This window comes from Oreochromis niloticus, linkage group LG20, assembly GCF_001858045.2.
Source record: "Oreochromis niloticus isolate F11D_XX linkage group LG20, O_niloticus_UMD_NMBU, whole genome shotgun sequence".
NCBI lineage: Eukaryota > Metazoa > Chordata > Actinopteri > Cichliformes > Cichlidae > Oreochromis > Oreochromis niloticus.
In genome coordinates, this window is record NC_031984.2 from 15,092,941 (window position 1) to 15,118,264 (window position 25,324).

The following is a 25,324-nucleotide window of genomic DNA, read 5'->3' on the forward strand; positions in this document are numbered from 1 at the left end:
CAGAGTAAACAGACCGTCAGCTATAATGTGGAATGGTGTCTTCAACTACAAGAGTGTGGAATGTAGTGGTGATAACATGGTATTGTGACACTGAGTTTCTTTCCAAAAGTCATGAAATGGCCTTCTGAACCCTTTTAAGGAGACCTGATTTTCAATAATCCGTTAACATCAGCTACCTTTAAACAGCAGATTGATGAACCTGGGCGAAGACTAATGAATATTTAACTATTTCCTTTTAATAAATGGTTCAACTCTTTCTCTGTGAGATTTCATCAACAAGCAGATGCTGCTGTCTAAATGGGGGAGAAAAAAAAAAAAGCTGCAAGAGAAAGCCAGGCACAAAAACATTTTTTGGAGAAAACAACCGCTTTAAGAGGAATATTTTGCAAGCAGGGTTGATACAGTGTGGTAAGACATTTTCAATTAACATCAATAAAAGGTTACTGTAGGTTTTACATACAGATGATAGTCAATCTTGCAAAATACATGGAACCACATTTACGCACATACAATTTCCATTGTACTGAGGTCAAGCAGCACCTGAACAGTGAGTAAAACTACAATGACAACCCATACCTAGTTCAAAAAGAAAAAAAAAAAAAAAAAAGCACTGCCTTTCCAAAAAGCCTAATAATGTGGAATGTCTTAAATTGAACATGACAAATTTAAGGGGTCCCTCAGAGCTTAAACTGTGAAATTTGTGAACATGATCAAGGAGCATTACACCAAAATGTCAGTGTCACAATACAGCCTGCCTCCTTTCTGTATGAGCCCACAGCAGAATTGCAGTTAGTTGAATACAGGATTGTATGTCTGAGAATTTGAACAAAAAACGTTTTTTGGGAGGGGGGCTTGTGAAGCAAATGGAATGCCTACCATCACAGTGTTTGGTGGAAATCAACTGCCAGTTTAATTACCATACAATAAAACCTGTAAATATCACAAGGAATCACAAATAATAAACGTAACAAAAAGAAAAAAGAAAAATAAATGGGGGGGATGAAAAATGCACAACTAGCAGGGGACCAAGGACTTTGGAAGGACGATTAGATTTCACAATATCCCCCCTCCCCACCCCAGACCATACGCACAACCTCTCACATCCACTCACGCTTGCGACACGCAGACTTACACAAAGCCGACAAAGAATCAAAACAAAACAAAAAACAGCAATGTGAACTTGCTAATCAACATATTTTCCACAGAGTGACTGAATCTGCTAACAACTGAAAAAATTACCCTGTCACCTCACAGTGAACTGAGAGGGGTAAACTAGTTGGTCGGAAGCAATTCAGGCTGCTTGTCATACAGAAGTGGGAGGGGCTGATGGAGTGGAGGGGGATGTATATAAGCTGTCTGTGTTTAAGATAAAGAGTGTAGGTGGATTAACAGTGCAATTCCATTAGTTTTCCCCTCCTTCGGTCTCTCCCTCATCTGCCGTGTTTTCTGATGTCCACAGCTGGAAACACAGAGGACAAATGTTAGAGTGCCTTGTGACAAATACGCCCGCATCAATCTGAAACCAAACAGTGTAACTTAAAACTCACAGTCAGGTTGTCCCTTAGTAGTTGCATGATCAGGGTACTGTCTTTGTAGGAATCCTCGTTCAAAGTGTCAAGTTCAGCGATGGCTTCATCAAATGCCTGAAAAGAGTCATTTGTTGCGATTTACACCATAAGTAAGTAATAAATTAAATATGCACCAAAAGCATATATTTTAGCTTTTTTTCCTCCCCATTTTCCCCTCAATTCATTTGTTAAAAAGCTCCAAGACATTTTAAAGCTATGCATGTAAGCCAGAGTACATACTGTTTTAGCCAGGGTACAGGCCTTGTCCGGGTTGTTTAGGATTTCATAATAGAAGACTGAGAAGTTGAGGGCCAGGCCAAGCCTAATGGGGTGTGTTGGCTGCATCTCACTCTTGCTAATGTCAAAAGCTTCCTGGTACGCCTTCTGGGAATTATCCACTGTAGCTGTAAAAGCATAAGGAAAAAGACAAATAAATAAAACTATAATGAACCAATTTTCAGCAACTTAAAAGCAGAAAAATTAGACTATGAATAATCTCAAACTGTATTGTAATATTAATTAATGTGGCAAAATTTTCTTATTCCACATGGTGCTATCTCTGCATTTACTGTAGACCTGCCACAAAATTTTCTGGCCTTTTCAGCTCGTCTTCAAGTATGTCAGGTTCAACTACATAGGTTTGTTATTTGGAGGGTTTGTTATTGCTAAAAACTGCACTCAGCTGTTGCTGAACAAAGCTGTTGACAAATTAAAAAAAAAAAAAAATCAGATGAAAAGCATCATGATTCTGCTCTTTTAAATCAACTTGGCGATATCAGATTACACGTTACTGATTAATTTCAAGTTACTTTCTCCACTCTTTAAAAGGACACTGCAGTAAAACACAAAGTTATGATGCAAATTATGTTTTCACTTACTCTTCTTATTATCCCCAGACGCAACCTCAGACAGGTATCTATAATAGTCGCCTTTCATTTTCAGATAGAACACCTTGCTTTCAGGATTAGATGCTTTGGCAATGAGAAATTTGTCCAGTAGCTCCTGAAAACAGCAGTAAAGGTTTGTTCAGATTCACAATAACACGTACCACTTTCATTAGAATCTAAATTGGGACTGAATAATGAGAAATCCTTACAAGCACATCGTTGCAGATTTCTTGCAGCTCAGCTTCTATCTTCTCCCGGTATTCACGTGCCATCTCCTGTTTTTTGTCATTGCCCTCAGTCTTCTGCTCAATGCTGGAGATAACGCGCCAGGATGAGCGGCGCGCTCCTACGACATTCTTGTAGGCAACAGAGAGAAGGTTACGCTCCTCATTTGACAGCTCAGAGTCTTGCTCCGTCACTGCCTTCATGGCTGAAGCCATGTCATCATAGCGCTCAGCCTGCTCAGCAAGCTTGGCCTTCTGTACCAGGTCGCTCTTATCCATTTTCTAGACTGGGGAAAACAAGACAATATTAGAAACAACTACAGTTGCAATTCACCACCAAAACACAAGGAAGAATGTTTCAGACACATTTGCCATTCACACCTGTGTGGTGCGTGCGTTATCTTAGTTCACACGAACTAGCTTCACCTTGCCTTGGCACACCTGGTCTTTTAACCAGTGAAAACACTTAATTCAATGACAATTCACAGGATATGCTTTGTGAACTGGGCCCTTTGGCAAGTGGGTCAACCACACTCATCTCTTGCTATGGTTAGCCGCTAGCCAAGTTATTAGCAAACCCTGCTTCGCCCTTATCGTCCCAACCCAATTTCATATTCACGAGTTGAATCAGAACTCTTCGCACATCTAAATATCTCAAACCGTGTATAATTATTTGCTCCGCTGCCTTTTTGGATCGCTTGACGTTCTTTCGACCGACACTTGCTGTACCAGCGGAAGACTTCCCGGGTCAGGTTTAATGCCCTCCCACAATGTTGCTAGCAAGGCTAGCGAGGATAGTAGATTTTCTAAATCGCGGCTAAATTGGCTTAACAAACGCGACAGTACATATTGGAAGACTTCATATTTTTCGTTCATATTTATAGCCGCTAAACTATCGTATGCGCGATAACCAAAGTAGGAAAAAACGAATGTAGTAGCTAACAGTTCGCTAGCATCGCCGCTAACAGTCACGGCTAGGCCAGCGAAAGCAACCGCCGATTTTCATGTAAAAATACGCGGTTTGGGTGTTGGCAGTTAATATTTGTCATTTTAAGTAGTTATTATGAAGGGGAATACTGAACTGCACCGTATTACTTTCGCTTTGATTTCGTTTTGAGTAGCTGTAGCAGGGCCCGCCCTGGCTGCCGAGCCTGTCAGAACAAAGTGTCACGGAATCTCACCGTCCGCTAGCAAGCTAGCAGCTAGCGCTAGCTTAGCCTTTCACCAAACGAGCTAGCCGTTATGTTTCGCTTCTCAGCGGGATTCGAACGAACACGATAGAACAGGCTTTCGAACAACGAGCTACCAATGAAAACCTGGTGTTAACATGCGATATTCATACATTCGAGGTTATTGCACTTACGATTGCGGTGACTTTTAATCCTACTGTTTTTTCTTCTTCTCGCTCGCTCTGTGGACGATTCAGCCTCCGTCCTCCGTCTCACTCAGCGTATCGTTCAGGGCAGTACCACTTCCGCTACACGGGCACTTCTGTTTCCTCTTTTCTCACCGCACATCTGCCTTACGTAATGCAGCCGCTGCTCACACGGTAAAGACAAGCAGTGGAACCAAGCGTATTTCTTTTATCCAGAATTAATTCAACTGTTGCATACTCTTGCATTACATTGCTACAGTATTGACACATATATGCATTTTATTCAGCTTATATATGTATACAAGCTAAATGTATATGTGAAGGTCGCCAACTGGATGAGTTTGTGATTTAGTACTCAGCCAAAATAAACATTATCCACACGACGGGAGCCCTCTTTACCATTTAAATAGGTTACAAGACCATAGACATGTATGATCAGATAATTGCAGGCTCATGTGGGTTTAAATTAAAACAAAGAAACCAAATAATACTTTCCATATTGATGATCAAAGGTCAAGGTCAGCGTTTTTCTCAAGGGCACTTGAGTGAGTCAAGATTTTAATGAGTGCAGGCGCTTGCTTGAACCTGATAACCAAACTGAGGACTGACAGCAGGTTAATAGCAGCAGATATAAACATAAATGTAAATTTTCTATATATGTAAAAAAAAAAAAATATTGTGCAATATTAGCAACACTGATTTGGTATCACCACCTTTATTCTGCAACACAGTGTGAACTCTCTTTGAAAAGCTTTCTTTAAGTAGTCTTCAGGAATAGTTTTACAGGCTTCTTGATGGACATTCAGAGCTCTTCTTTGGATGCTGACGGCCTCATCCTCCATTCTGTCCAGGTGATCCCACACTGCTTCAGTAATGTTGATGAAAACAATAATGTTTTCATCTTCTACATATTTTTAAACCAATTATAAGTGTTAATAAAGTCAATGTCAACACAACAGCATAACCAGAGTCTTTTTATTTTCACGGCAAAATAGTATTTATTATTCTTAGTTGCACTCCTGTTTCCTCTATTTGCTCACACTCCACCTTCAGTGGCTCTGTGTGTACATCTCCACCCTTCTTAAGTCATATAAGATCATTTTTGTCCCAACTCCAGTAGAAACTGAGGTCAGGCTGTGTTGCATAAGTGCACTTAAAAATGCAAGTTTAGTAATACTTTTTCTATTAAATCATTATGCAGATAATTGCATCTCTAACATGTTTTTTTTTTTCTATTAACTGATGTTCTGATTACTAAATTGTTAAGGCCTGTCACCCCATTGTGTACCTGTGTGTGTGTGTGTGTGTGTGTGTGTGTGTGTGTATCTACAGCAATCTCATTTTACGTGTCAAATTAAAATTTACAAATCTTTGCTCAATGAAAAAAAAGGAATGAATTAATCCCATTTTTTCTAATCATTATAAAGCAAGAGCAACAGCAAGTGTCAAGGTTTAAGCTCACATGGGGCTATGTCATATGTGTTTTAAAGCTCTGCAAATAATTAAAAACAATTGTCTTTTGTAAAATACTCAGAGAACAAAATAATTAATAAAACCATTCAAATCAGTAGAGCAACATGAGTAAAAGCAAATATCAAAACTTAGTTTTATTAAAAAAACAAAGAATTAATCGTTTTTCTGGGGGGGAGCAGAGAGTAGGTTCTGATTTGAAGAACCTGGCTGTTCATGGTTTTAGGAGGACTGATCTGCTGTATGCTTTATTTGGACCTTAGAATAATGTGGAGAGTCTGATCTATTGGAAGTTAGTAAATGATGGAACAATAACTATCAAACTATGTGAAAGGGTGAGACTGTAGTTAAGGCAAGCTGTTGTGATCAAACAATCAATAGAACTGACCGGGACACGTTTTAGTGGACAGGCACAGGACAATAACCTCAACGATAGCAGTTATTCAGAAAGAGAGTCACTTCTGATAAAGAAGCAGTCCAAATGGATGGAAAACAATCCAAGTAAAAAGATACTCAACAGTTTGCTCTCTCTGCTTCACTGCTGGTAAATCAATCAGTTTTTCAAATTTAATACCTTCATCCAGTACCAAGCTGTTCCTCCAGTAACAGCAGTGACACCAACAGAATTTAACCGTTTCATGCATTGGGTTTACTCAATGGTTTTCTTATGATCCAAAGTTTTCATCACTTACATCCCCATCGAGCTTAAATGCTCATCTGTTGGACAGAAATAAGGCGACACAATCTTAAAGAGTGACCCGGACCAGTCGATGTGACACAAACACAGCGTGTAGTGAGTTAAAACTAGTTTCCTTTTCTTACTCAGCAGTATGCTGGCAGCTTAATAAAAGTGGATGGAAAATTTTCCTTCTCAGATGTACACCAGATCTCAGCCTAGCAGACAGCTCTGTCCTCCTCTCTTCAGCCACTGAGGCACAATGATACCATTAAGGATTTTAATTTTCACATATGTAATGCTCCCATGGATAGTGTCTTCTGCAGCAAAGGGTGAATACATGGAAGCAAGAACACCTGCAGTAAGAAAGCTTTGGGGGGAGGTTCAAAACTATCTTCAAGGACGATATGCACAAAAGTGAGAGCTGACTGAGAGGATTTCTTCTTTTTGCAGAAAGCTACGGTACGTGCGTCGGACTATGGCATCCTGCAAGACACAGATACTGATGGTGGAGTACCTTCAAAAGCAGAAGGTAAGGTTTATTAAAACAAATAAATAGTTTTCCACAACTCTTTCAAAGCTGATTATGCAACACTTGCAAAGGCATTCTTCCACATTTTCGTGAATGCAGCTAAAGCTCATGTTACGTAATAATGGGACCGATCAAGTGTCCTCGGCTAAACTAGGTGCAGTGCATTTTCAGCTGCACAGTCACACTGCAAAGTGACAAATGCATCTTTAAAAAAACAACAAATTAGACAACGACGAAAAGAAATTACTAAAAACAAATGAACATGATTAGAAACCTAATGAGAATTATTTAAAAAAAAATGCATACACAACTGTTTCTAATTTAGTTGCAGCTAATTAAAGGACCTGTGTGTTCTCCACATTTATTTTTGTTTTGCTGGATCTTTGTTTAAATTTCTTTTGTTTTGAGAAGCGTATTTTCTCTGTGGTGAGATATGTAAATTATGCCGTATGATGAAAAGATGTGTGATCATTTCAGTTTTGCCAACATGTCTACTGTGCGTTTGTCTGAGTGGATCAGTTTACTGCGAGGACGTGTCCCCTGACATGTCAGCCGTGCCAACGCTGCCAAAGGAAACGGCGTATCTCTATGCTCGCTTCAACAAAATCACAAAAATACACAGGGAAGACTTTGCAGACACGGGTAAAACAATACTAATAATTTTTAAAATCCTTTGAAGTATTCTTCTCTTCAGTGAATGCCATTTTTAAGTTTTTACTTCCATTATTTGTATTTTTCAGCTACTTTAAGAAGAATCGACTTGTCTGGGAATCTCATCTCTGAGATAGAAGACGGATCTTTCTCCAAACTTCCCAATCTTGAGGAGCTCAAACTTGCAGAAAACAGATTGACCAAACTTCCCATGCTGCCATCCAAGCTAGTAACTTTTAATGCAAATTTCAACAGGCTTAAAACCCAGGGTGTAAAGGCAAATGCTTTTAAAGTAAGCTGGCAAGTGAATGCATCATGTTAAACCCCTGCAGAAATCATCATCGCGTGTTAAATAGTGGCCTTGTGTTGTTGCAGAAACTCACGAGACTGGCATACCTTTACCTTGGAGACAATGAACTGACAGCCGTCCCCCATCTTCCAGAGTCTCTTTACGTTGTTCATCTGCATGTAAGTTCATCTGTTATTTATTTTGAAAAAACAAACAAAAAAACTCTGCAGAAGAAATGAAATTTGTTTTCTGTCTGGAAGTTGTAGCCAAGGTTGTGTTCTTGAATTGATCTCCTGCAGAACAACAACATCTCAACAATAACAGATGAGACATTCTGCAAAGGAAACACAAGCCACTACATTCGGACCAACATGTACGAGGTGAGACTGGATGGGAACCCTCTGAAGCTGTCGGAGCACCCTAACAGCTTCATCTGTCTGCAGTCTCTCCCTATTGGCTGGTACAAGTGAAACACAAAAGGAAACTGAGGCAGACTTTGTGAATCAGTTCTAGAGCCCGACCAATATAGGATTTTTAAAACCGATACCAATATTTGAATATTTAAAAATCTGATATATCGGCCGATATTTTTTTTCCTTTTGGGCAGACAAAACAAAGATTTCCCTGGCATTTCTTATATCTAGTTATTCATGAGTCCGTACTAAGGTAATGTGACAAAGTTGTGGATTTACACTCTGCCCGACTCCGTTCAAATCAGCTGGCTGTTGTGTTCATCGCATTTCGAACATATGCTGCCAACAGGAAAGTTGCGGTGTGTCCTCTGATGGCCAAGCTATGCAACATCATAATGCCTCTTCTTTACTTGTTAATGAAATCGTTATGGACGTATCTGCAGATAGCCAATATCGGCTGATAATATCGGCTGGCCGATATATCGGTCGGGCTCTAGTGAGTTCTTGGTAAAGTGAAGGAGAGTGGGATTAAGATGCACAGTTAGTGCACTGAAAAAAATAGAAATAATGAAAAATAAAGTTCTTAAGTGACATTTTTATAGTGAGATATATATATATATATCACACAGTTGAAAACTTACATAATTAGAAATCTTTTATAACAAAAAGATTTGATCGACAAATGAAACAGTGTGTTTTTTGTTTAAAAGCAATATCCAAAATAAAAACACCTTTAGTCATTTTTTTTAGTTGGTACATGGCAAAGATGGTTTCTCTTTTTTAATTTTTTTATATGAGGCATTACAATGATGAGATCTCAATATGGTTTTCACAAGCAAATAATGCCTTTGTCAATATTATTTTCATCTTTCTGAAACTGATTCTTCTACCCTGTTGCTTTATACTGCAGTGCTGCAAATGAAGACTATACAAATAATAAAACCTGCATGTTGGAAGTCATTGCACCATCAGCTTTTCACTCGTTTCTTTAGCAGCATTCATAATTGCATGGGTGTCCCACAGTGTCTTTAGATGACGTGTCAAGTCCTCATTTAATCCAATCATCATCTTTCACTTGGCTGGAGACTGATTGAGAACTATCAATCCATCTGCTATCTTCTGCTGGTACTCTCGTTCTGACTGTTTTCTTCTGTAGACATCATCTGGAAAGAAAACAGATTCAAAAGACTGAAATGTGGCTCCAGTAAAAACTGCACAGAGAAAGCATTCTGGATACTTGACACTGATGTCTAACTGAAAATGTGCCAACTATCAGTTTATGTGTCACGGTAAGAAACACACTGGTTTATGCTACTAAACTGTCAGTGTCAAAGTGAGCATGCACAGCAGATATTTTAGCTTGCTGAAGAAGGAAAGAAAAACACATGTAACCACATAACATTAATAATGAGTGCATACCACTCAGGTGGGGCAGTTCCAGGGTTCTGGATTTTAAAAAATCTCCGCAAAAAAGAAAACCCCAACCTTTTTTTTTGCTGCTGGATAATAAAAACAGACATTTTCACTTGCAGAGGCAGGGGGAAAAAAGTTGGTGTTTCTTTTTTCCCTCTGCTACTGCAAGTGAAAATGTCTGTTTTTATTATCCAGCAGAATTTCTAGGCAATCTGGGCAATATCTAATATCTATAACAAAATGACTGCCAGGCTGACAAACGGCACAGGGAATAGTTTTTTTCTCCTCAGTAGAGAAAAACACTTCTTTTGTCCCCAAATGGCCTCTCAATATCACAGGATAATATGTGCAGGGTGGATTTTTTTTTTCTAAACACAAGAGGATTTGAGCCCTTTTTAGTTCTGACAGCACATCTGGAATAATGAGAAATGGGTTTAGTGAGAGTAAAACCACACTGGAGTCCTTTTTCTTTTCAGTCTTTGAGTGACCCCGCTCACTCCATCTCTAGCATTGTGACAAATGCTCCCTGCTTTCATGCATTCATTGGATGGTTCATTTTCTTCAGCTAGAAAATAGTTTCCCCCTATAACTAACTAACCTACGTAACTCTACCTGGACATATTATAAATTAAATGTTAGCAAAACCCCCCCCAAAAAACCCAGTTTACACCATTAGATCATAACATTTTTGCACTCACCCAGATATTTACTGGCAACTTCCATGTTTTGTATATATATCAATAACACAGCAACATGTGCATCAGCATTTTTTCAGTCTTTGAGTGGTATTTAGCCTGTTTTTCCAACTTGAGTGGGTGTTCGTATAAATTTTTCCAGGTAGAAACTTGTTTTTCCAGTGATTCTGACACCACATGTATACTCCTTCGTTCTTTCAAGTGCATTTGTTAGTTAACCACTGTACTCAAGTACTTAACTAGACCACTTACAACATTACTACATTTCAAAGGGACACACAGAGTATTACATGTATTTGATGGATGGTTACTAGTTACTTAAAGATTAATATTTCACAAACAAAGTTATTTATTTTTTTTAAAAAAGAAGTTGTTTATATACTAAGTGGTTTTAAAAAGCTCCCAGATATAACACTACAACACTGCTTCTACATTAATATCTTATGGTTACAATAATTACTGGAGCCTGTCCTAGTTGTCATAAGGCACGAGGCGGAGTACACCCTGGACAGGTCGCCAATCTATTGCAGATCTAACATATACAGACAGACAACTGTTAACACCTACAGCTAATGTAGAATCACCATTTAACCTAACACACGTGTCTTTGGACTGCGGGAGGAAGCTGAGGTACACACAGGGAAGTACCTCACATTTCGGAGCTCAAGCCTCCGAAATGTGAGGATTTCTTGTTTATATGATTGTAAACATAAAGGTTCCAATCAACCGGCCAACTGGGGCCTTTCAGTGTGGAGTCTGCAGTGTGGTGCCTGTGTGTTTACTCTGACCTCCTCCCACACTCCAAAGACATTCACATTAGGTTAACTGGTGGTTGTGTGAATGTGAGCCACTCTGTCTCTGTGTGTGTAAGCCCTGCAAAAGACTGGCAACCCGGATGGATTTGGCCCAGTAGGATTCCCTGGTAGAAGATGGGCCTCGCATCAAAATATAGGTCAAATGGCCTAATTTGGTTTGAGTAGCCATCTATCCAACAAGGTGAGCAAACCCTTTTAAAGTTTGCTTAAAAAACACTTAATCTTTAGCGAATTAACAGAAAACTGATTGCAGATGCCGGTTTCTATTATTCTATGTCACAGACATTAAATTGGTGCCATTTGTTCTATGACATAGTTATCCCCAGTAATTTGGGATAATTATTCCATAATATTGGTGTTCAAACTTGTTGTGTATGTTTTTCAGCTCTGAGAATGTAATGTTGGCTTCTTCTCCTCCTTCTGAATTCATGAAAGCTCAAAAATGCCATCGGGAGGACCTACAGACTCGCAGTTTTCATACTGTTAACATATAATAACATTGATAAAAATCATCTGATTCTGATGGGATCACATGGGAACTCTTCTCTGATTAGCCTGCTTTTAGACTGCTTTTAGACCCGTTTGGAAGGGTCGAAAAAGTGTTGGTACACACTGTAGGTACCTACAACTATCTACAGTAACTACTGACTGTAGTCACCCTCTCTGTGTGTCAGATCACTATAAACTCGAGGTAAACACGTGTATGAGACCACTGACCACAAGCATTGGAGTAGTTTTCCAAACCGGTAGCTAACACATAACCAAAATTTAAAGCTCTAGAAAGAAGAGCACACTGGCGCCTTTTATTTGTCCTTTAACATTTGCTAGGTCAGCTAACACAGCTAGCCTAACTTATTAAAACTAGCTAACTTATCTATTAAATAGATACTCAACGTGTCAGTTAGACTAGCTGAGTGAACCCATGGCTTACACTTACAGAAAGTCTCTTGTCCTATCCTCACGTTGATCATGATCCACTCCATGATTCCTCCGATACAGAAGAAGATTGGAAGGAACCTGTACGCACCGAGGCGACGTTTCCCCGGGACAATGTTCAATAAGTCTTTTATGGTTTTACTCCTGTGAAACATCCCGACACAAAAACTGTGTCCCAACAAACACTTCCACGGCGCCCCAGAGAAACTCTGAAGGTGAACTGTTAAGAAACAGCGTGGGTAAGTAAGAGCAGCACGTCCTTAGCAAATGTTATGAGAGCAACGGACGTGCTAAGTCGGGTGCGTTCGTTTTGTGAACTGGCTTAAACAAAACGGGCGGAACACTCAAGGATCTACAGACTAACTGAGAGCAGCTCGAGGATTTGTAAGAAAACCAACGCACCCAAGAAGAGTCGTAACATCCGGGTGGTATCGGTGTATGTCAAGTGGCGATATTCTGCTCCTTTATGCATAACATGACAGAAAAATACACAATGGGTGTAATATCTAACTATATTATTGTTTACGTTGCTTTTTACGCATTCCCTGAAACTTTTGGAAACGACCTCCGATTCATACCTGAGAATGAAAATGGACTATTTTTTGTTTGTTTGATGTTGAATCTGAATAAATACAGGGCAGGAAAGGAATCAGTCTTGTATTTGTAGCAAAGAAAAGTTGCAGTTACACCTGTACAAAATTACATGGCCTTTTTGTACTAAAGCTTTTGGTCTCACAAACATTGAGAATTAATGCCAAATATTCAGCTGTTTGTTAATGGCAAAAAGCCCCCCAAACACATCCATCTCTATCCAGGCACTGCTACAGTCTCTATTTTCATTCACGTCTTTCACTTTTTTGGATTTGAAATCTATAGCTAAGGGGACTGAGGACGGCTGAGTATTATAGAGGTTCAGCAAAATTAAGACTATAAGGGGAGAGGCGCACGCTACGACACACATTTAGTTAATAAAATATTAAAACCTCTTTTTAAAAAATCTGTGTATAGGCTACACATTTTTACAATTCACGCAATGATAAATTAAAAATATTATATAAAAAACTGTTCTTTTCTACAAATGTTCATTGACACTCTATGATACCATACACTTACATCATCCCATCTGTGCTTTACCAGATGGGATGATGATTATTATTACTACTACAACAGTATCACTTGTTATTTATTCTCTTATCACTTGTCATGAACACTGTGTCCTTTTCTGCCTGTTTGCACTAATGCACATACTGACAGTTCTAATCTGTATCTTGTTTTTTTTTACTGCAAGTCTGCACACATTGTTTCTGTTTCTCCTCCTGTTTCTATTCCTATTGCATTGAGGATGCAAAAGGCACAAGCACTTCCCTTCACGTTAATGAAGTTCTCATTGTATATTCATAGTAATCTAGTTTTTGGTCAAAACCACAGGGAGGCCAGTGGAGAGAAGTAAAAACAACAACAACAATAAAATGCCACCTGGTGTAGGCAAAAAATAAAATAAACATAAAACTTAATTTTATGATTATATCTCCTTATATTTTGGACCTGAAAATGTACATTAGACTGGTGAGAAAGACCTTGTTTTTCATGTTTTTAAGGAAATTGTACACTGTAAACCCAAAGAAATCAGCAGAATTTAAAAGTTGAAACTTATCACACCTCCAATATTTTGATTACATTTGACTAAAAAAAAGTAAAATGTTTAATAATTAAATTAAAAAATATTTAGCAAATCAACCCAAGTGACAAATAGAGAGGGATGGTTTGGATATGTGCAGAGGTGGGATAGTGGATACAGTGGACAAAGGCAGGAGAAAAGAAAGAGCAAAGCAAAAAATTAAGAACACGTGGGCAAATGCTAGAATTCAAAATCTCAGTTTGATGTTAACGATAAAGCTCTTTCATTTGTGAATTTTAAAAATTTCAGCCAAAACTTACCTGTATCGTATTTGGAAAAAAATCATCGGTCGAATAAGACTGCTGTCAAGTTTGGCGTAGAATATGTTGAGCATGCTCTGTTTGAACCCCTTTGAAGGTGGATCACTGAGTGCATTGAAAAAAAAGAAATGCATATAACTAAAAAACAAAAATAATTTGTTAAACCTTGCATAATGTTAGTGCAGGAAGAGCAACTGATAAAAGACAGACATTTTACTTTTACTCCAGTATCTTTTCTCTGAATCTAAACCAGTCCAGCTGTTATATCACACTAAAGACTAATGTCGTTTATGTTTGGGGTCAAATCAACCCCAGTAATCAAACCCTTCCAAAGAGGTCTGCCATATAATTTAAATAAATTAGTAAAATTAAATTATATTTTTTTAAGTAGCAGGTACTTGTGAAATTGTTACATTACTTAATTTAAATACTTTGAGTATTTGGTTTTACAATCTACATAAAAAGAATATACAATTAAATCAAGATGGCTTGTTTTGTGAAGAAAATCAGTTTTTAAAAATATTTTTGTGAAACTATTGCACCTAATGTTAAATATAAACATGCTTTATTATTCAGATCAATCATTGTGTTTCATAGATGTTCTATTTCCTCCAAATAACAGCTATAGTGACCTTGTACACGACTGCACGGAGCCTTGATGTTAGAACTGACAAATTACATCAGATCTAAACAGTTAGAGTTAAAATGAGAAACTATGCAAATTTAATGAACTGAAATACACAGATGGGTTTATTTTGGCTGCGATGGCTGGAAACATTACTGGTGATATGAACAATAACAGTATGGTGTATTTTAAACGGCGCACAGGAGATATGTACAATATACATACACAAAACAGTCAGACACATGCAACAACTACTGGGGGCTTCAGAAATAGTACCATACAAGGGGCTAGACCTAAGAGACTAATTTCAAGATCTACTAGAAACTGACCAGGAAGCTACTGAGCTAAGTAAGTTATTATTCATATTATTAGTATTATAAAAAGTATACTCCTGACATCTTACAAAAACATTTAGTGCTCTGTCTGGAGTCAATAATAATTTTAAATTGTGACCACATTACCTTCTACAGTTCTATTTTTTTATTTTATTTTTATTTTTTTAACAAATTGTGGCTTAACTTTGTATGAATGCATTTTTTTTTACTATTAAAGTACTCAGTGTAGGCAGACTCAAATCATACCTTCTTTATGACCTCATTTCTAAAGACTTTTTTTTTTTTTTTTTTTAAAGCCACCGTTATTCCTATAATAATTTACCCACATTATTTTAGTATAGGGACGATTCAATGTCCCTATATGTATAAAATTCCATGTTTCTATGGTACGCCTTGCACTCTAATAAACTTGTGTAGGGGTAGCACAGGTAAAGTTGTAGCCCCGAACAGGTGAATAAATCCAAATTCACATCTTCTTTGATTTTTGCTTTCTAGATTTTCCTTTTTTTAAAATCATGATTTGCGTAACATAAAAGACAAATCCAGCAGTAGTGACCCCTACAACAACTGTGCTACGTAAACTCAGTCTTCAACTTTATGAGCGGGTCTGCAGAAAGTCCAGTGATGCTCCACCGTGTTCTCATTGGCACGCTCACTCATGTGATGCACGCGTGTGTTCCGAATGGTGAAGCCCTGTTTCATTATGTAGTCCATCAGGTGAACCCTTAGGGACACCTCTTGGTGATAGTCACATGGTCCGAAGGTGAATGACACTTGGCAGTCTCTGGTGTCCATCATGTGTTTGTTCCACTTGGTGAAGTTGTTAGAAATGCCTTCTAGCAGGGCATGAACCTTAGTAGTTATGGTTAGCTGCGTGATGATAACAGCAACAGGGTTTGAGTACTTTGACAGTTTCCGAGTGCTGGAGAGCTCCACGACCTGCTCAAAGATGTCAGGAGGGTACAGCGGCTTTGGATCGTTAAGGCACTGGATCAAAGGTTCGATCTGGTAGAAGTCCGCCTCTTTCCTCAGGAGGTCCGTCTCTGTGAAGTCCACAGGAAGGGTAAGCTCAGATGTCCGCAGGAAGTTCAGGATGTACCGGAAAAGTGTTCCATCCCGGTCGATGAAGTAATTCCCTTGGGAATCGCGAGTTGTAGGGAAATCTCCTCGGAACATGGCTCCCAGCATGGAGTCCGGATAGCGCTGCAGCGTGGATAAACTGGTGGTGTATAGGTGGCCTCCCACGTTCAAGGTAACAGGAGTAGTCATCTAAAAGAAAAGAAAAACCTGTCAAGCTCATGCTATTGGAACTATATATATCTATATATATATATACACATATATATATATATATATATACATATATATATATATATATATATATATATATATATATATATATATATATATATATATATATATATCTAAAAAAAACTTTACAATGAAAAAAATATGGTAAAACATAATCAGTGGACACAATACAAGTCATTGAATCTAAAGCCAAAAAAAAAAATCAAAAACCTTTTAAACATCAATCAGCAAAAAGGCCTCAGCATTGTAACTGATTAATGCAGGATTTGCTACCTTGTATTAGACTAAACTAGTTTTAGCTAAAGTGGCAACAGAGCAAATTTATTATGTGATTAATTTCATTGTCAGACACATGTCAGGTTTCTTAGGTGTCTCTTACCCTATGGCCCCAGTCTCCATTATCCATTTGTAGAAGAATAGCAGCTTGGTCAGAACCAAAATAGAGAGGGAACGAATGAGGATCGGCTCACTTTGATTTCACCTGTGAGAAAACAGTGATATTAACATGAGCTGTTAATATCTTCATATGCAGAACAAGACGGACACAGTCATGTACGCTAGGTTAAATGAGGTTTTTCAGTACAGACTTAAGCATCTGTGTGCATGCCTTGATTTATTTGAGTAAGGGTAAGCGTAAATAAACAGAGTGTGCTAAAGATTTGAGTGGTGTTATTTTTAATGTGACTTTACCCTCTTACTGTGAAGTCAGCAGCCTGGGATGTTAGTAGATGTTGGGACTCTTGTGATAAGATTTTATAAAATTTGCATTCAGGAACAGGTGGAGCTGAAGCTCTGAACCTTAATCCCAAAGCCAACATGGGAGTGAAGTGCTTTGTGTGCTCAGCACAAGTCTGAATTTCTAAGTATGGATTTTATTTAATTTAAAGAAAATAATCTCAAAAGCCATTTTAGATAAACACAAGATTACAGGCTTTTGTTTTAGCCTCCACAGTTACTCGTGATAGTTGATATACCTTACTAATCTGGCTGTTCTTTTGGAAATTCTGACATTATTCTTTTTTACATAGTTCTCCAGCTGTAACCAATCAAGGGTCAAGAATAACAGAAAAGGGAATATATGAATTCCTTTTTGAATATATGAATGCGCTATCAAAACAGTAATGTCCTTAAACCATCATTAAAGTAACATGATCAACTGGGGATTAAAGAAATACAAATGATAATAACAGTGTTACCAGATGTCACTATACAGTGATTCATTGATATTACTACCAGTGTAGTAAAACAATTTGCACTGTTGCAGGGTGAGATGGAGGAAGATGACCTGCTATGGCAACCTCCAAAGGGAGGAGCCAAAAAAGGAAATGCTTATAAACACACACACACACACACACAATATATATATATACACACATTATATATATGTATATATATATATATATATATATATGTATGTGTGTGTGTGTGTGTGTGTTAATTTAAAGGAAATTGCCAATTTAAAATAATAAGGCACTACTATCCACTTTCCCTACTTGTGTACCACAAGGAGACACTTAGAGTATCTGCATATTTCTGTATACTTAAAGTAATACAGCAAGTATAAGTAAGCCAATATTCTAAGTAAGAGAGTAATTGATGTAAATTATACTCGCAGAATTTGGTTTTATGATCTGATATTTCATCTGTAGGCAAATAACTTACGCGGTACAGTCCTCATTCTTAATTTCCTTTTAGCAACCCTTAGTACTCCCCATCTCATTTGTTATGCTACTATAATGTGGCAGGTTGCAGAGCAGCAAATACAAGGCTTGGTTGTATCAACCGCTGCTTCCCTGTTTTAAATGCTTCCTGCTGTTTAAATATAAACTTAACATTTCACGTTTCAAAGCATGTAAGTCGGGACTAAATAGCAGAAACCACAAAAGCACTCAACTTGAAACTTAAACCTGGCGCTGATAAACACCCTATATAAACCTGCCCACACAGACATGTTTTACTTACAACATTTAACTAAGGTGTATTGGTGCACTGCATGCTAGTGAAGCCAGCTAACCAATGTTTCTTTAATATCCAGTCGACAGTGCCTTTGCAGTATTTGCTGCCAACTGGCTAATGAGCTGCTACAGCAAGCCCCGAAGTGCATTTTAAAGTTCAGTACCGCTACTACATCACAAACCCAACTCGGATACACAGAGCTGTGTGGCGTGAATCACAATGAAAGCATACAGCCCGCTAATCTAGCTAATTGCTAGCTTCTGGCTAGCAAGCTAACGCAGCTAGCATCCCATTAGCTGCTCTTACTACTAAGGTTAACGCCAGGGTCTTAGCAGGACCGAGCAGTGAGTGACACATGAGCTAAAACCATGCCTTACCTGCTCTCTTTCGTGCGTACTTGTGTGTTTATTTTTATTCAGCGGCAGTAGCCTGTGGCTGGTGTCTAACGGTGCAGCTTGAGAGTTACTGATGTTTACCGCTGGTCGCACCGGGTAGCTGTGCTCGGCTCCGGGCTGCACCAAAACTGCGCACACAAGGAGGATCAAGGAGGAGAAGGAGGGAGTTCCTGGTGCAGCTGCAGGCACCTCTCAGTGAATCACACTCACACATAAACGCATGGTCGTTTTATTATCGTCATGCAGCTTGTGTTACAACAGAAATGCGATTCAATCACACTGAAGAAATGCAGGAAGCCTTCAATAATTGCTTACTATCTTAATTGTACAGTTTTTTTGAAGTGTCTGCATGTTCTCTACAAAAGCAGGAGCACTTGGAGCATTAGCATAACAAGAAACGATGAAAAGTCTTTAGGTCAGGTGGCTTTCTTTGTGCCACTTCTGGCATTTTGCTGCAAGATGATGAACTCCAGAATGAGTTTGGCTGTCCGAGAAGGCCTCTCCATCACCACAGAGTGTCCGCAGTTCTCCAGCAGGTCCACTCTGCATCCAGGCAAGGTCTCTGCAATCACTGCCGCTCCAGAGACATCCACCACCTGAGCAAATGCAGAATGATTACTAGTATGTCTATGACAGGGATGCCAAACTGACTTTACACTGCTCACTTTGATCTTAAGTGGTGTGGACCAGTGAAACTCTTCTTTCTGTCAGTGTAAAGAAGTTTATCTATGCATTTAATCCAAGAGGAAAAAATATATCTCAACAACATGTCTCTTTTTTTCTATATGATAAAGAAACACTGCTGTAATAAATGAAATAAATCTGTCTGCACAACTCTTTAGACTCTTTAAGTAAATAATAAATGTGTAAATTCACAGAAAAAATAACGGTAGTTCATTGCTCAAAATATCCTGTAACTATAAAAAGAGTTTGTATGTGAATCCATTAAAAGAAAAACCAAAATTTTCTACCATATATAGTGGGAAAAAAGTGTAATCATTTATGTACTTGGAGGATTTGCTGAGTCATTGTGTTAGTTTACCTGGTCTTGTTTGCCCCATATCACTTGTAAAGGTGTGGTTATTAGATGCAAGTGGTCCTGTAAGGCGTATCTTGATTTCTCACCTACAATCTCCATAAAAACTAAAGAAAAAGAGAACTTACTGGAATTTTTCCACTAAATTGGAAAATACTGAAATATTTCAGTACAAAGTGAACTGACCTTCTTGGTAAAATGTGTTGTGAGGCTCTCGGACATCTACCAGGCCTTGAAGGATCTAATCAGCGAAAAAGTAGCTTTAACAAAAAGTTCACAAAATAAGCCAAGCTTTGAATAACAAAGCAATTCAGTAAGATGGTTACTACTCTGTATTTGATTGCAAATTATTAGCGCATAAAACGAAACAAAAAAATGTATACTTGAAATGAAGGCCTGACCTGCTGAGGAATTTTAAAGCGAACATGGGAGCACAGTTTGAACATATCCTCCATCTCCTCGGGTGTAGTGGGGATCAGCGGGATGTTCAGGGTGTAATTGCTGTGCTCCAGGTCCTGCACATGATTGTCAAACTTGGTCTCACACGGATGTCTTATTCCTGCAGAATAAAATGATGATTTTGGACACGAAATTAATTTCATGCTCTGTATTAATCGGTTTGCTATTAAAAGGCACTATTTAACCTCTGGAGAGCCCCCGTCCTAATACAGGGACAATAAATTGTGGCTTTCCTGAACCTTATCCTTTACTCTGTTCAATAACGTGATTTATATTTTGCTAAACAGTGACTTTATTGTGTCTTGGCATAACATAAACCCATTGTCCCCACATGGGGACATACTTTGAAAAAATAATTGTGATAAAAGTACTAATATTTGAATAATCCCAAATATAATATTTATATATAATATAATTTCAATCCCAAATAAACTCATAAAGCGTTTTTACAAACCTGACAAGGAAATATTAACTCCAGCATTCCTGTTAATGCTATTTAAAGTTTTGATCTAAGTAATATTACTCTTTCGCAGTCCCAATCATTTAATGATGCCCCCTGGGAAAATTAATTGCATAACAGGTCCAATTACAGATCCAGTCTTAGGTGGGATGTAGGGTTTATATTAGTAATTAAATGAACATATTTTTTTGTCATGAAAAAAAAAAGTAACAAAATAAGCAACCTTCACATTTTCAGAGCCCATATCCTGCAGAATGAGGGATCACTTGGCCAACCAGTTGAGCAGCATTTCTCAGTGGCACTGTTGGTTAGCCTGACCCAAGCTACCCCCCCACCTCCCCCACACAAAGACATACACACTCACATTCCTCCTTAGGATAAATGGAAAACAACCATAAAAGAAACACTTTGTACATTTTAAATAATCTTCCTCATGTAAATACACTGACATTGTCAATATCTTGGTTTTTCATACATTGTTGCATTGTTGATATTCGGCTGAACAGTGAAATGTGTTTAATAAATAAACTTACTTACATTAAAGTTCATACTCACTTGTGTTGAGTAATTGTGAAAACAGCATTAAGTTAAATCCACATATATCTGGCATGTCTTAATGTGTCTTTATGATGTTGAATTATGTTAATTTTATTAGCCAACTTGTCAAACTTTTAAAATATAGTATGGTATTAAACTAGTCCTATTTTGAACAAGAAAAGGAATAAAACTATTTTGTTAACCCACTGATTCTAAAAACTTTGGATTTTCTGTCTATATGTCTTATACATTTTAGGACCCTACTCTATTTCCAATTGATCACAGAGGTGAAGTCTTTAGTTGAAGCTCTTCCTACATCTAACTTCTTTTTCTGTTGTTTTGGTAAGTTCCTTAATTTCTTTCTATCTGTCTATTAAGATATGTGAGTGCCTGTTTAAAGTTTAAAATATTCACTCTTTCCTGCATCCAGCCTCTCTTTGGACAAAGCACAAAAGGCTCATTGATGGTGGTTTACACAGGAACACACGCAGGTTTGTTTCCATGACTTCAGAGGACAGTGTATTGACTTTCATTCCCTAAAGAATTACCACAACCCTAAGCACTGGTTGCTTAAACAAGTCTTCCCTCTAAAACGTACTCCCTTTTTCTCACCATATTAGAATTGAATCCCCACAAAGCGGCCTTGACAGCAGACTGATGTCATCACAGCATAGTACGACTGAGCTCACACATACACAGACACACAAACACACTGACTGACCGTCTGGACAGATGAGAGTCATGCTACAGATTTCTGAGGGATAGCAGGCTGCGTAAACCCCGGCCACATTTCCCCCCATGCCGGTTCCAACCAGATGGAACTGTTTCCTGTTTAAGCGGATGGTTTCCACAAACTGAGAAGAACAAAAGACAAAACCAGAGTTTCACTGGAATAATTTAGGCACCTGACAAATATACCAACATATTTTAAAAACTCTATTTGGTGTACCTGATGGATCCTTTTGACCTGCCCCTGAATGGAATAATCATCTGTGTTGGTGCGTGTTGTCCCCTCATGTCCAGGCATGTCCACACACATTATGTGCAGATGTTTTGGCAGATACTGGAGCAGCAGAAGACAAAAAAGAATGCTTAATGTCATTAATATGATAAATGAATTGAAGCCAAGAAAGGGTGTTTTAAGAAGAATTTCATAAAAAGCACAATATGTATTTATGAAGTCATTTCTAATTAATGTTTAAATTGAAATAAATTCTATCCTTTCTCTTGGATCATGTGACTGATGGAGCATGACTCCAAAAGTTTGAGTGTTAGTTAGTTTTAAGTTGAGTGTTAGCCCCATGAGTAATAGGAAGTAAATGCGATATTTAGTGTCAGCCTAACCTTGACAACAGTGAGCCATGTGTCTTTGTGAGCAGAGAAGCCATGCAGCATTAAGATCGAAGGTCTCATTCCAGGCTTTCCTCTGTAGGAGTAACAAAAGCGATAACCACCACAATCCGCATAGCCCACCTGCAGGCCCAGAGTCCTCCTCCAGTACCTGAAGACAAGCAGGTACCATATCTGAGCTACAAAGACTTACATGGAAATTCAAATCTGGGCTTTCTGAAATGCCTTAAAGGATTAATGATGAGGCAGATTGTTTTTCTTGGATAGTCACAGCAGCTAAGACACAAGAAATATCATTAAGCAAAGTATGCTAGGTAACTAATGCCACAGTTTTCAACAATGTCATTGATCAATGAATTTAATCCTTAGAGGACCTTTCCAAATTAGAAATCACAAAGCGCATGACAAGAAAAGGCAAAGAAAATCCAGGTACAGTATACAATATGTACATAGACCACTTTGTTAGGCACACTTGTATAACTGCTTATTTACACAAATATCTAATCAGCCATCACAGGGTGAGATGCGAAAGCTCGAACCGTGCAGAACGGTGATTAAGTGACTTTGAGAGTATGGTCAGAAAGAGAAAATATCCAATGAGCAGCATTTGTCTGGGTGGAAATGTCCTGTTGATGTCAGAGGAAAATGGCCAGACAGCTTTGAACTAATAGGAAGGCAAAAACCCCTAAAATAACCAGAAGAGTATCTTTGAACATTCAACAGGCCAAATCTTGAAGCAAATGGGCTACAGCAGCAGAAGATCCCATTGAGTGTCACTTCTGTCAGCTAAGGACAGAAAAATCACACAAGCTCACCAAAACTGGACAATAGAAAATCGCCCACTTTGATGAGTCTCCATTTCTGCTGTGACATTCAGACTGTATGGTCAGAATTTGGCATAAACAAGATGAAAGCATGGATCCATCCTGCCTTGTACTAATGGTTCAGGCTGCTAGTTGTGCAGTGGTGTGGGGAATATTTTCTTGGCACACTTGGTACCAGTTGAGCATTGTTCAAAATATTGCAGCCTACCTGAGTATTGTTGCCATGACTATCCCTTTATGACCACAGTGTACTCATCTTCTTATAGCTTCAATATAACGCGCCATGTCACTAAGCTCGAATCAGGCTCCATTTACAGTGAGTTCACCATACTCAAATGACTCATTCCCTACATCCCAGTCCAATAGACCCCCAGTAAGTGGGGTAATGGAAGCTGACAAATCTGCTGTAACTATGTGATGCCATCATGTCAATATGGACCAAAATCTTTCACGGATGTTTCCAGCATCATGTTAAATCTATGCCACAAAGAATCAAGGCAGTTCTAAAGGCAAAGGGAGTCCAGCCCAGTACTAGCAAGGTGTACCTAACAAAGTGGCTGAGTGTATATCAGAGATTCAATCAGATAGAAACATCATTAATGTGATTAAACCTCATCCTGGATTAAGTTGTCATTCTAAACCAAACACTCTGACTGACACACATAAAAATAAATCATAGAATAGTATAGAATATAAATTGAAGTACAGCACAAGAAAGCCATCTACATTACCAGTAATACACTTTAATTAATGCAGAGGGCCAGAGAAGAAAGGAAGCCAGAAAGGCCAGGATGGGAATAGCCAGTGTTCCTCCAGCAATAATACACAGGTTCACCACATCCAGATCAGCTGCCATGGCTCAGCTGAAAAGAAATGAACATAAACTCACGCATTGTCCTTCTGGGGAGAAATCTGTTAGAATTCCACATAATTTCCATATTTAGTTAAGACTATAAATAAAAGGGTGTCTTTAGGATGTGCATGTGCACGAAATAAACTGATACAAGCTGTAAAATAACTGAAGCGCGCTTCTATAACAGATGCTGAAAAAACAGTAAAAACTTACCTTTGAGATGATTCTCCCCTCCTTCTTTCTTCTATCTCAGGCGGGAGCATCAAAAGTGATTTTGTTAATTAGCTGTACAGCATGCACACTCTACAACATTTATTCCAGCTATTTTTTTGTGCAGAAAGTATCAGTGGTTAACTAATATTTCTAAAATGAAAAGCGCCTATTGTAGAGGGCAGTTATTCGTTTCAGATTATGCCTGCTCTGGATAAACCCATTGATTCTCATCGTTGGGGTAAAATAGGCCACTCCATCATTGGGTCGATCATTTAAAGTGAACACACAGGCCAAGCTTTGTGCAGACAAGATAATTTGGGGTTCTGAATCAGACTTTAAATACTGAAAAATTGATATTTTAGTGTGTATGACAGACTTACTTCCATCTGGGACGAATCCCAGAAATAAATGTGCACTTTCATAAAAGGTGCCTCGTTTGGTCAGACTCAGTGGCAGTCACTATTTTCTACTGACACGGTTAGTCTGAGAGCGGAGGCTGAGGAAGGCCAGTCCAAACAGCCACATCAAATTACAAGCTGAAGCTTAAGGCTAAAACTGACCACTGGGTGTCATTATAGAGGCAGACTGTTTTCTGCAGTGTGTGGTAAAGTTTCAAGGGTCTTTCGCACAGATCACTGGGTGTCCTGAGGACCTAACTTCAAGATGTCGTCACTTCCAGTTCAGTGGGGAGAGAGGCTTTTAGGGAATTGGATACAGATTTCTTTTGCAGATGTGGGCGACAGAATTTCACATCTTCGCTGCCCTACTGCGTTGATGTTGACTCATCAGACTTCCCCCAGTGCTTGGTACATTTCTACATTTATTTTTCTATATTTATCCAATGCATAGAGATGTGCCAAAAATATATACAGATAAAAATATAAAGCCGAAAATAAATTATAACCCTAAAAATTAAAACTACATTTTCCAAATATTTTCAACTAGATTAAATCTGCTCAACTGATAAAAGCAATAACTTTGCAAAGTAACACTGGGTGTGATTCTGATTTAGACTTGATCAGCAGTGTTTTTCTATTTATCACCTTGTGTACATCAGTTGAATCAGAGTCTAAAGGTCTGTAAAGCAC

The 25,324-nt window shown here is 38.4% G+C and overlaps 5 protein-coding genes across 9 annotated transcripts; 1 reads left to right on the plus strand and 4 right to left on the minus strand.

The window, feature by feature from the left end:
* Positions 1-26: 26 nt before the first annotated feature.
* LOC100710156 (14-3-3 protein beta/alpha) lies at positions 27-4,190 on the minus strand. Of its 2 annotated transcripts, none has more exons than XM_003439009.5 (6): positions 4,043-4,190; positions 2,665-2,966; positions 2,447-2,570; positions 1,809-1,972; positions 1,548-1,643; positions 27-1,459 (listed from the first exon to the last, which is right to left on the minus strand). In XM_003439009.5, the coding sequence occupies exons 2-6, from the start codon at positions 2,956-2,958 to the stop codon at positions 1,403-1,405; spliced, it is 735 nt and encodes a 244-aa protein (XP_003439057.1). In that variant the 5' UTR covers positions 2,959-2,966; positions 4,043-4,190; the 3' UTR covers positions 27-1,402. The 2 variants fall into 2 exon arrangements, with proteins under 2 accessions (XP_003439057.1, XP_019205491.1); XM_019349946.2 differs by having other exon boundaries at positions 2,665-2,961; positions 4,043-4,169.
* A 120-nt stretch (positions 4,191-4,310) lies between these two features.
* On the plus strand, positions 4,311-9,027 carry ognb (osteoglycin, paralog b). 3 transcript variants are annotated; one of them, XM_025901640.1, is made up of 7 exons: positions 5,950-6,317; positions 6,400-6,561; positions 6,654-6,732; positions 7,210-7,374; positions 7,473-7,675; positions 7,759-7,851; positions 7,972-9,027. In XM_025901640.1, exons 2-7 carry the CDS (start codon positions 6,463-6,465, stop codon positions 8,140-8,142), a joined length of 810 nt encoding a protein of 269 aa, XP_025757425.1. In that variant the 5' UTR covers positions 5,950-6,317; positions 6,400-6,462; the 3' UTR covers positions 8,143-9,027. The 3 variants fall into 3 exon arrangements, with proteins under 3 accessions (XP_005448813.1, XP_025757425.1, XP_003438910.1); XM_005448756.4 differs by lacking the exons at positions 5,950-6,317; positions 6,400-6,561 and adding an exon at positions 4,311-4,905; XM_003438862.5 differs by having other exon boundaries at positions 5,950-6,561.
* On the minus strand, positions 8,826-12,273 carry uqcc5 (ubiquinol-cytochrome c reductase complex assembly factor 5). The gene is made up of 2 exons (XM_003439010.5): positions 11,946-12,273; positions 8,826-9,248 (listed from the first exon to the last, which is right to left on the minus strand). The coding sequence occupies exons 1-2, from the start codon at positions 12,097-12,099 to the stop codon at positions 9,157-9,159; spliced, it is 246 nt and encodes an 81-aa protein (XP_003439058.1). The 5' UTR covers positions 12,100-12,273; the 3' UTR covers positions 8,826-9,156.
* A 2,336-nt stretch (positions 12,274-14,609) lies between these two features.
* Positions 14,610-18,701, minus strand: kctd6b (potassium channel tetramerization domain containing 6b). Its single transcript, XM_003439011.3, has 3 exons — positions 18,487-18,701; positions 16,533-16,634; positions 14,610-16,111 (listed from the first exon to the last, which is right to left on the minus strand). The coding sequence occupies exons 2-3, from the start codon at positions 16,557-16,559 to the stop codon at positions 15,425-15,427; spliced, it is 714 nt and encodes a 237-aa protein (XP_003439059.1). The 5' UTR covers positions 16,560-16,634; positions 18,487-18,701; the 3' UTR covers positions 14,610-15,424.
* A 16-nt stretch (positions 18,702-18,717) lies between these two features.
* On the minus strand, positions 18,718-25,024 carry abhd6b (abhydrolase domain containing 6, acylglycerol lipase b). 2 transcript variants are annotated; one of them, XM_019350209.2, is made up of 10 exons: positions 24,617-25,024; positions 24,237-24,267; positions 23,902-24,033; positions 22,341-22,497; positions 21,946-22,059; positions 21,718-21,850; positions 19,942-20,099; positions 19,727-19,781; positions 19,547-19,647; positions 18,718-19,100 (listed from the first exon to the last, which is right to left on the minus strand). In XM_019350209.2, exons 3-10 carry the CDS (start codon positions 24,024-24,026, stop codon positions 18,921-18,923), a joined length of 1,023 nt encoding a protein of 340 aa, XP_019205754.1. In that variant the 5' UTR covers positions 24,027-24,033; positions 24,237-24,267; positions 24,617-25,024; the 3' UTR covers positions 18,718-18,920. The 2 variants fall into 2 exon arrangements, with proteins under 2 accessions (XP_019205754.1, XP_003438911.1); XM_003438863.5 differs by lacking the exon at positions 24,617-25,024 and having other exon boundaries at positions 24,237-24,508.
* Between the last annotated feature and the right edge of the window lie 300 nt (positions 25,025-25,324).